The sequence below is a fragment of the Mytilus galloprovincialis genome, chromosome 3 (genome assembly GCF_965363235.1).
Source record: "Mytilus galloprovincialis chromosome 3, xbMytGall1.hap1.1, whole genome shotgun sequence".
Lineage (NCBI taxonomy): Eukaryota > Metazoa > Mollusca > Bivalvia > Mytilida > Mytilidae > Mytilus > Mytilus galloprovincialis.
In genome coordinates, this window is record NC_134840.1 from 84,727,986 (window position 1) to 84,740,249 (window position 12,264).

At 31.8% G+C, this 12,264-nt stretch overlaps 1 protein-coding gene across 1 annotated transcript in view; it reads left to right on the plus strand.

The window, feature by feature from the left end:
- LOC143066838 (uncharacterized) overlaps nt 1-11,685 on the plus strand; it is a 265,369-nt gene extending 253,684 nt beyond the window's left edge. Inside the window, exons 10-14 of the mRNA XM_076239650.1 lie at nt 634-777; nt 4,389-4,595; nt 6,860-6,963; nt 10,831-10,972; nt 11,680-11,685. Of these exons, the coding sequence (XP_076095765.1) occupies nt 634-777; nt 4,389-4,595; nt 6,860-6,963; nt 10,831-10,972; nt 11,680-11,685 (603 nt within the window). The remainder of the gene's footprint in view (nt 1-633; nt 778-4,388; nt 4,596-6,859; nt 6,964-10,830; nt 10,973-11,679) is intronic.
- The last annotated feature ends 579 nt before the right edge of the window (nt 11,686-12,264 follow it).

Consider the following 12,264-nt stretch of genomic DNA (forward strand, 5'->3'; position numbering starts at 1 on the left):
TAACCAAAGTGACTACTAAAACGATCTTAAAATATAATGCTGTATGAAAAGAAGATAATTATAGATCTTGAAAAAAAAACATATGCAGGAAGGGTAATGGTACAAACGACGGCCATGCTGCCAATTCGCGTGTTTGTCTTTATGTAAATAGTATCAATTAGTATATGAAGATGTTTTAATGTAATCAGTTAAACAGACTGGATTTTCCTCCACAAGTTCTTAGCCAAATGAAAACGACAACAATCTATATGTTGGGTACAATAGACTGAATATATACATGTTATAAATGATAATTCATATCATGTGTACCAATAGCTAACGGAAGAGGTTTATATTGATAAATTAAAAAAATAATACTCACTTGTAATTTACCTGTGCACAATCGGCGCAAATGAAAGATTGAACAATTTTTAAATCGGCGCAAATGGCATTCGCCCGAATGCATCAACGCCACAAAAAGTAACACCACAGGTAATTTTTTTTGCCAAATACAGTCAAATGTTGTTCAGCGATAGCCTCTTGTCATATTTAACATATCAGTTATCTTATATTTAAGGATTTTGGACTAGGAAACGTTCAACATCTTTATCAATGTCTTAACAAATTTCAAATGTTGGAATGTTTATATTCAAGGAAAATATAGTAATTGTTGATACACCAGGAATTGGTCCAGACCACCCTCATCTAACTAAAAGGTTATTTCAGTATCTGCCAAATGCTCTTGCATTTATATATATTATAAATGCATCAAATGGTGGAGGAGTGCAGAGCGATAGGGTAAGAATAATTATTGGTAAAATCAACCTATGAAAAAGTCAAAAGTCTTTATATAATTAATTAAAAACATTTAAAGGGCATGACAATGCAGAATCTACTACCTTTCGTTTCATCCAAAGCTCACCAAAAAATAAAGACAATGACAGGTAGCTTAAAAACTGGAATTTTAATGTGGACAAAACTTAGCTTGATTATCTGGTTGATGTACGATTTTTGATACTATCTCATGAACAATACTGCTACTATTTCAAATGTAGATGAGTACATCAGCCTTTACATAACTTAATATATATAGATCCAAAAACTGAAAGAAAAAAATAACAAACACAAACACAAGTGAGAGCCTCTTTAAAGGGAACATTGCGTTAAGATAAAGATAAAAAAAAAAGTTGTGTAAATATTGTAGATATATTCCTTTGGATGACATATGTACAACTTCTGATGTACATGTGGGTGGCTTGTTTTCTTGAGATCAAAGTCAACATCTAATATCTAAATCAATGAATGATACAGTGTCATATTTAGAATTTCAAACTTAAAAACTTAAAAACATAATAATTATAAAAATAACCCCGATACAATCGACTTTAGATATTGTCTTTAGGTAATTTTGAGATATGAGTTATCTTTCACACATGACAGTGGAAATACAATTGAGAATGGAAATAGGCAATATGTCAAAGAGACAATAACCCGAATGGAAAGCATACTTTAAGTTTCTAAAATCATTTATATCTTGATATATTTATATATCATTTAAAAATCTGGTCGTTTATATTAGTACCAATGTTGATTCGCATTCCGACACGAAATTAAATTTTCATGTAGAAATCAATTTTTTTATTACCATGACCCTAAGGATCTTTTTTGTCCTACTTGGTTAAAAGTATAGGAAAAATCTTAGCACAGTAATGAAAAAAGAATAATTTATGATAAAATAAATAAAAACTACCGTTTTCAAACTTGATAATACAAATGACCAAAAATATGGATTTGATTGATTTTCTTTAAAAGCACAATAACTCAGTGTTGCAAACATAAATTACACGAGAAAATGTAAATGAATATTGTTAAAATTCTTTTCATACAACAAAAAAATTAAGACAAATACACATAATTAGCAAAAGTCGATCCATTTCGTTTGGATCATAACAGATTTCTTCATTCAGATTTTTTTAAGATTGATTCAGGTAATTTTGGAGTCTAAATGTTTTTTCATGCTATGATATCCGCATATAGCGTTACATATTAAATAATTTAAAATCGCATGGAACTTTAGTGGCATAATGTAAGTTTTGTTTTGTATCAGTAGAGACTTTTAAAATCATTATGGACGTATCATATATCTCTGGTGTAAATCATTGATATAATTTAAAATCCCAATACAAGGCCAATCGTTTTTGGAACATTTTGTGGTATGACATGAAAATACGCTTAATAGATTACATGCGTTGGAAGCATTTTTCGGGATTTAACTTCATCGGGAACTATGAAACTATGGAGCTATATGACCAAATTGGACCGTAAAAGAAAAGAAAAGCATAATGGTTTATTACACTACAGTAATATAAATGCTATAATTTTATTTAAAAAAAAAAATATTCTTGGTTGACAATACTACAACGATGGATGTATTATAATTGTATATCAAACATCGAAACTACACTGGTGATATTCTTTTCTAAATCATACGGACCACAAAACTTTTACAGGATGTTTCTCTTATTTTTCCCGTATAAAACTTTTGAAAGAAATGAACATATCTCAGTTGCTTAGATATCCGACGACCATTGGAATGATAATTGTCAAAAAGCTAGACTTCACTCAGGCCATAACAACACTTTCAGTTCAATGAAATGTGAGTTATGAATTCCGGATGTTGTTAAAAAAAAAAGCATCGTTGAGGAAACATGAAAACCATGGGTATTCAGTCATGACACAAGAATCTGGGCAAAGAAACAAAACGATAAGCCTGGAATAGAAGATATGAGCTAAAAGCCTCGGATAAGAAAACAACAAGAATTCTTTCTAACATTTCATGGCTTTTTATGTCCTTAATACTGTATTGAGACCGATGGATAGCGTCTTTGTTGGACGAGTATGTGTGGTGTGATTGTAATTTTATCAAACCTTTTTTTATCAAACTAAACAAATAACCATATTGGTTGAATATAGTTTTCTTGTGGCTATTTTAAAGCATAAAAACTCCCTCTCACTCGCGTAATAAAAAGCGAACCTTCAAAGTTTCCAAAATCATTTATATTTTAATGTGTTGTGATAATTTATTTTATTTCCTTTAGAAATAAAATTACTTGTATATTAACTAAATATAGACAAAACAATACGTAATATCTTTATCAGTATACCTCTATACTGAAAATGAAAGTTTACGGAGAACTTATAGAACATCTGAATGCAAGAAACTACTCTTTTTTATGTTTGTTGTTATTAAATATATGTTTATTTATCAATCTATAATGACATTACATATTCTGCATAAAACGAAGTATACGTTGCATGATTTAAATGGTTGCCTTGAGTAATCAATGATTCATACCATTTTCCAATCAATGAATTCATCTGGTTTTAAGGACCCGAGGATATTTGAATCAATGTAAGCGTTAATCATTTATTCTGAACATGTATTATTAGAATATAGCAAAGTGCTCTCGACCAATGAAATTGTAGAATTTGGTGTCTCTTAATTGTGTAGAATGAATGCAAATCAAGTTCTTAGTAAGGGATAATCCTATTGTGCAGACTTACTTACAATTTAAAACGAAGAGTTTTTATAAATGAGTCATAACTGCCCTGATGCACGTTTACCAGATTGTAAGGATTTATAACAGTGATTGGATTTTACTAAAAGTTGCATTGTGAAACAAATAAAAAATCAAAATAAGTTGAAGTTTCCTGCTACAGTAAAATTTGCGCACATAATGTTATAAAAATAAATAACTTCAACTAGTTTATCTGAAAAATAAACAATAGAGAATAATTATTTCCAATATTCCGATAAAAAAAACTTTTAAAGGCATTTTATTAGAACATTTCCCAGACATAATAAAATAGTTTAAAAGCCTTAACTGAAATTTATTCATTGATTGAAACTGTAATTAAAAAAGGATAATTTCTCGCTCAGACATTTGTCAGATAGTATAAGATTTACAATCATACTCACAGTAAAGAAACATATTCTTTGTACTGCTGTGTCACCTTACATCTTGTCTATAAAGGCAACAGTAGTATACCGCTGTTCAAAAACACTTAACTAAAATATATTATTTTTAATATTTCCCAAATTAAAAGAAAGTCCCTACATAACTAAAACAAGCCAATAAATGAAATACTGCAGAATGAAGTCATGCATCAATTATAAACATATAATTTACACCAACAATGAAACAAGTTCTTGTATACAACCATTCAAGAGATCTTTTGCGCCTAAGCACTTTACAATATTCTAAGTTTGTAAGAGAATGTTACCATTACTTCAAGATAAGTACTCGCTATCATTCGTACTTAACCATGAAGATAGGGGTTATCATTCTCTTACATAAATTTAATCTCATTCCATGACTAAATTGAAACTTTTTTGATTTTTATGGCAGATATTAAAGATACAGGAGGAATTAGTGAGAATAAGGGACGAAGAAAAGAAAACAGTGTTCGACACTAGACGAGCAGTATTCATCTGCAATAAATGGGATCTTATATATGAAGACAATCAAGAAGTATTTGCCACCATTTCAAAAACTCTGAAGAATACATGGTCTGGATTCCAGAAGAATAAATTGTTAAGACTGAGTGCAAGAGAGGTACATACTAAAATAATGTAAGATCTACAATATCCATTTGATATAATAAAATTGCAATGCAGCCTTTCAATTTATAGAATTCGAACCGGACATAACAGCAGTTTATCACTTACGTAATAATCATGAAGTTGATTTACATAATTATTTATTAGTGATAAAAAAAATCAAATAAACTGTATGATTTAAGAACATGGGACACAAAGATTAAGATAATTGAAAAAAAAAATATGTAACGATTCGACGTATTTGGTTTCGCCGCGGTTGGCAATGTTTTCTCGGGGTAACAATCTGCTCTATAACCCTCTCAGCTATGTGTTATTTATATAATGATCGCTTGATATCAACTCGGGTTATTTAATTTCAAAATGATGAGCCAGTGGCGATTTTATTATTATTATAAAATTAATTAACGCGAGTTGATATCCAATTATCACGAGTTGCTAAACCTATTTCTCTTATGATTAATACTCTTTTTGTGCGAGTCGTTGATCTAGTCTTTTGCACAGATTGTAATAAAATTGACAAAAACAAGATGTTCGGGTGAAAAGTGTGAGTATTTTGTATTTTGTATGCTTTAGAAGAGATCACAGATGACTGTTGCTATGAAGGAAATGTACATCGTCCTAATCCTTGAAAGTCATCAAGTCATAGTCTCTTTTCAACTAATGATACCTGTCATGGAACTTCTAGTAAATTTGTTGGTGAAATAATGTGTTTATTAGGCCACACCAATTTGATTCCTTGTTCGACGGACCCGCCCGCGCCTATTTTTTTCAAAACAGAATTTTTTTTTTATATTCCTGCTTCCCGCATCCGGAAATGTAATCATGTCCATTTCCCGCATCGTTTTTTTTTGTGTGTAAATATTATAAAAAGATATCAACATTTGGTTTTAAAATCACAGTCTAACCTGTATATAACGATTTTAAACATAAAAGCACCCCACCACACTGTGTAAATATCTGTGAGAATATTTGTTTCAGCATGAAACCTATTTATCCAAAGTGCGGGAGTGCTCCGATATAAATTTATAACAGCGGAAATACCTGTAAAGAACAAAAAAATGGTTTCTTTCCCCCTTACTTATATTCCCTATCAAAAATGTTCGTTGTTAGAATAAAGTACAAAGAACTTCTGAAGGATTTGCCTTCAACTGCAATTATATTGTATGCTGGCGAAACAAAACTATCCATAGCCGCTGCATGTTTATGCACCTGTCCTGATTGATTCAGGGGCCTGTCGTTCAGCAGTTATCGATTGTTGATGTTGTTCATTGGTATTTTCCCGTTTGGATACATATAAATCAGATCGTTGGTTTTTCTGTTCGAATTGTGTACGCTAAAAATTTTGGGGTCCTTTATAGCTTGCTGTTTGGTATGTATCAAAGCCCTGTGTAAAAGGCCGTACTTTGACCTGTGTTTGTTATTATCAGGTTGAGAACAACCCTCCCTCAGACAAAAATTAAAGAAATGTCAAAGTACAAGTGATAAATCAAGTTTTGATATTGTCAAAACCTTCTATTTTATGTTTACAAAAAAAATTATACTGTAAACCAATTTATTTTCGCGGATACTTTATTTCGCGTTTTACCAATTCTAGTCCATTTCGCGCCTTTTAAAATTCGCGATTTTATAATTTACTTGATGTAGATTAATAACGATTTACTTATTCGCGACGATTTATATTCGCGTTATTTTTCTACTCGCGAAAGTCGCGAAAATAAATCGCTCGCGAAAATAAGTTGGTTTACAGTAATCGCTCGCCTTTACTTTTCAAGCTTCGCCTCAAAAATTTGCAAATTAAATATTTTTTTATTAAAATTTTCAAATCGCTCGCTCGCCCCAAATTTTGGAGTCCAAAAATCCGTAGAACAAGAAATTAAATTGGTGTGGCCTTAGGTACACCCATAGAAAATTTGTAAATTTCTCTAGTCTAGCCCTTTGGCATTATCAAAGTGATCAATCTTCATCATATGCGCATTTCCTTACCCTAATACGTATCCAAATAGTGTACTTGCACACACAGAGTAAGTAATAAAGTAATATCAAAATGAACTCAAAATTATTGCGTTTGCTAATCTTAAATATAAGTTAACAGTACTTCAGAAATACAGCATCTAGATTTCTGTGGATAATGTATTATTTTGTCGTTGTCTTGCTGATGTATATCCAACGTTGTTTTTATACCCAATATATATAATTTATCAAAATGAATTGAATCTGTTGATTTTCATGTGTTATCAAAATTTAAACATAAAATTGCAGGAAATGAAGAATGCTATGATATCAGACGATTTTAGAGATATCCTTTTCAGTATTGAAAGCATGTTGCCAGCATCAGTCGACGAAAAAATTCATCGGCATTTGCAGTATGTATATTTTCTCTTCTTCTTTCATAAAATGTAATGTATTGCACTTCAATTTGTTGAGATATTGCATTTTTATGTGGTTTTAATAATGCCATATCTCACTATAGATCAACTGGGTAAATGCATTTTGATCACTTTATCACAATTCATTTTATGTTTGCCTTTAAATTATGGTAAACCACTGACTAAACACTACTTTACATATAATTCCTTCCATACAAGAACTGCTTTTTATCAGCTTGCCGATATAATGATTGTTACTCCAGTAAATACGAAGTTTAAGTCATATTATGATAGTCCTTAGTAAGTAAGAACATTTCATTTAGATTCGAACAAGATATATAAAAATTAGCATAGTAAACCTAAGCTCAGTAGAGCTCTTAACAGACTTGAAATTTGATCGCCAACGACGTTCTAATTCACGGCCGACACTCGGCTAACCGAGAGATTGGTCGGTTAAACTATATTTAGTATGCGGCTATATCGGCGGTTGGTCTGTTAATAGGGTTGGTTATACGTCTGTTAAGAGTAAAACGCACAATTTAATATTAAACTCTGTTTTTTGTAATGTTTTAAAAATCTCTTTTTACATGTAATAGGATAACTATATTTAGTATGTGCGTACCTTTCAATGTCTTCATGTCCATCAGATAGTTTTAACTTGACCTCGACCTCATTTCTTGGATTAGTGAACAAGGTTAAGTTTTGGTGGTCAAGTCCATATATCGGATACTATAAGCAATACGTCTAGTATACTTGGTGTATGGAAGGACTAATGTGTACATGTCCAGCTGGCAGGTGTCATCTGACCTTGACCTCATTTTCATGGTTCAGTTACAATTAATTTTTTGTGTTTTGGTGTATGTTTTTTCTTATACTGTATGCAAAAGGTCTACTATAGTTGGTGTATAGAATGATGGTAAGGTGTATATGTCTAGCTGGCAGGTGTCATCTGACCTTGACCTCACTTTTATGGTTTAGTAATCAAAGTTAAGTATTAGAGTTTTAGTCTTTTTGTCTAATGCTATATGCAATTGGTGAACTATATTTGGTGTATGGAAATATTTTATGATGTCAGTCTCGCTAGATTTATTTGACCGTTAACTCATGTTTACGGTTGATTGCTCAGTGTTAAGTTGTTTTGTTTTGATCTGTCTTTCTTAACCCTTTCACCGATTGCTGCCCAGACAGAAGCTACTCTGAGACGATGGCGTCCCTGGCTACTATTACTCAAGTTGGAAATATTCATAATAAATGTCAATTAAAACTTGTTTATAGTTATTTGTGTATTTATTTTATTCACTAAGACCATGTTCACAGTTTTGTTCATGTTTTGACATTTTTTTCTTCATAAAATATCAAAATTTTCAAATTTTCGTCATTATCAAGGTGAAATTCTCAAAATTCGACTCTTTCACCCCAAATCGTAATTTTTTAACCCAAAACGGCAAAATTTTGAAAAATTTTATGAGGCTGTACAAATTCCTCACACTGATCGATGTCCATTCCAACTGTTTTGTACATAAAACGACATTTTATGTCAAAAAAGTATACTAGTTTGGCTTCAATTCTTCCATATTCTTTCAAAAAAAATGTTCCCTCATTTCAAATTCTCCTAAATTCCTTAAATTTCCTCTGATTTTGACACGGTTTTCAACAAACGGAACCGGCATGTTTACACTTTCATCCGGGTTATCCATCAAAGAAAGATAACCCACGTTTGCACTGTTTGAGCGGGAAACATAAAAGAGGTATTCCGATCCCGGTAAAACGGGACTCATCGTCAGCTGTCTGAAGCGTGAATCCCGGTAAACCGGGACTCGTCGGCGAAAGGGTTAAACTGTAAGCAATAGATCAACTATATTTGTTGTATGGAAGACGTCTACGTTGTACATGTCCACCTGGCATGATTCATCTGACCTTGACATCATTTTCATGGTTCATTGATCAATGTTAAGTTTTCTTGGTTAAGAATGTTTCTTAGGAATAGAACTATAAGCAATAGGTAAACTATATTTAGTGTATTTCGGACTACTAACACAAAGGTTCCTTGTTCGATTCCCATTTCGAGATGAAAATTTCAGAGACTGAATTTTCGGCTCTCCCTTGACACCATTTGCAAGTATGGTCTTGAAGAAACGATGATAGGCCGTCGATAGGGGACGATACATATACAATATTAGGTCAATGAAGGAAAAATAATAAACTTTTTTGTATGAGGCTGAGAAACTGGTGAAGAGCGAGGTTCTACCGAGCCCTTCCTCAGTTTCGCGCCGATTACAAAAAAGTTTATATTTTTATGACATTGACCTAATAATGATTTTATACTGCAACTCAAACTTATACATTGATAGCTTTTTAAAACGTAACACAAATGTCAAACTTATTTTCATTCCTTAATAGACCCCTGATTGTTGAGAAAGTGTTCCATGATGAAATTGACATTATACAAAATATAGCTGTGTTACTATATTTAGGAAATAAACACAAGGCAGCACTCGCACCCGCAAAATAGAAAGGGATTAATATAAGTTGCAAAACTTGTTTTCCAATCAACTACAAACAAATATGTTTAAACTAAACTATATTTAGTGTATTGATTGATTGTAACGTGTACATTTATTTCTTGTTTACTTTATATGATTTTGATCTCATTTTTTGGATCTAGTTAAGTTTATGTGGTAGTTGAAGTAAAGCTTTATATTTAGGACTATCAACATAATATAAATGATTAGTAAAGAATGCGAGACATGTCAGCGTGTTCACTCTTGTTTGGATTTGTATATATGTATATCCAAAAAAACTGCATTTTAAAAAAAAATTTAAAAAAAACATAAGGCACCATGCAGCTTTTTTTGGCTGATAATTTTTCGCGTCACATGCGCTTTTCGCCTATAAATTACTCAAATCAAAATGGTAATATGCCAAATAAATAACCAAGCCAAAGAACATTGAGGACCCATAATTATATACCCAAACAACCAGAATGTTGAACCGGTTTCGAACAGAAGAACCCGGATAGAACCAAGGTTCAGAATTCTGCGACATTTGACGTGCTGCAAGTAATTTAATTCAGGATAGCTTAATATGTCTTTGCAAGTCGATTGAAATGACAAACCAATATTTTTTAAAGTAAAAATTGATGCAAGATATACTTTATTGTAGTTTTAATATGGGTAGGCATAATATTCGTGATTATTTTTGCCCGAACGACAGTGAGGGCTAAAATAACACGAATATGATACTTACCCATGTTAAAACTACAATAAAGAATAGCATGTACCAATTATTTCGATTCTGATTAGGACAATTAATGTAATTTCTATGTCCGATGTGTATAAGAGCAGAAGGTTTGTGTAGGTTCGTCCATGAAACTCCCTTTTTTGTTTGTAAACAAGCAAACGACTGTCATTGTGATTTTTCAGAGGGAGGAGTTTGAATAGCCAGCATGAACGGAAGGTCAAATATGTCAATTTCCAATTGTAACACATTACAGTCATAATAAATGAATTAGTAACAACATGTGCATCATTTAAAAAAGTTTGGAAGTTTTTTAAGTTAATGAAATAAATCAAATGCATGCCAATTTGATAAAATTCATTATTCTGCAGTAGTCAATATACGCATGTGCAAAGAAATTTTATTGGATCTAGATCATGGGTTTATTCACAAAGCGAAAGAAGCACGTCGTATTAGAATTTTATGTAATTTGTTGACGACAGACGGGTAAACATTTAAGATAATGGTATAACATTCTGTTGGGCTAGATGTCTGACAATTGAATCAAACAGACAATACTACAGAGTGAAATTTTATATATATTCAGGAATGAATAAGTGATCACATTAGTCCAATTTTCTTTTGTAGATGGCAACAACATTTCTTTGACAGAGTGCTCATAAAACTGTCTACACGTATCCGAAACACTTATAGGTCAAACGAAGAAAAACAGGATTTGGTACAGATTATATCAAATTATGTACATAAAGTTAAAAGAGACCAGTCAGTGGTAGGTATAATGCATCGTTTCTATAGTAACTAGATCAGTAACAAAAATATATGTAAGTTACGTGTCGAAAATGATACCAAGAAATCAGATTGTTTTCCCCCATACATGAAATGTAATTTAGAAATAGGAATGTTATATAAACCATAACTTAACTCCTGTTATATTTTTACCATCCTGATTTTTTCTTATTAGAGCGCCAGCTATTATGAAAAGAATTTCGTTTTTTTCATTTGAATGCCAAACAAACCCTAATATATAAAGTATATGGACAGGAAAATTTGACAATCATTCAAAATCATCGAATGCCGAATATCCTGTTTTATTGTTCGAATAACTAAAGTTACTGTTCTTCCAACTGAAACTTTGAGTTATGAAGAGGGCCTTAAGAAAAATTAATTGTGTACTAACTAATGTTATCCTATTTGAAGAAACTATTTCAAATAATATTATTATATGACACAACATCTTTTCATTTATGAATTTCAGTGCTCTTCAAATTTTAAATTGATTTACCCTTCTCGAATTTCCTAGCGACATTGATTGTTCTGATGTGGACGAAATGCGAGCGACCGACGAACTAAATAATAAAATAAACCATGTATTTTTGATTTCTTTATATAACTACTTGTTCTATACAACTGCTGTCTAACTTTTCGTTTCTTAAGATGATACAAGTTAGTAGTCAACACTTCAATGCTTTCGTATAGTATTGATGCGGTCATATTGTAGAAACAGTTTGTTCATTACATGTGAAAATAGTTCGATTGATTGATCGTTGTTGCTTAACGTCCAGTGGCAAATAGTTCATGCATATTCAGGACGAGAACAAGTTAACAATAAATACAATAGGTAGGTCTCGTCATAATGGGGCCATTTGGGATGATGGTCGAGGAAATTTGGACTGCCAATGGAAAATGAGGGTATATTGGATAGGGACCATATTTCTATTCCCCAGTCACCCTTGAAATTCGAAAAAAAATAGATTACTATAAAAACTGCCTTGTGCCTTTTGTCATATCATGCTTCACGTGCTTTGAATTTTTACATCATTGTCTCTTAGTTTTCCAGCTTTTTTTTATTTTAGCTTTGAGCGTCATTCAGAAAAGAGCTTCAGACGCATTAATATTTGAAAAGTTCCTTTGTCCCAAGTGTCGTTTTTTTCCCCACCTTAAACACGGGACCAACTCTAAATTTAATCTACACACAACATATTTTAAACAATAACCGATTACGAACACCGTCTTATAATAACGCATATAAAAGGGATCAAGTCAATGAAAAATTGAATGCAC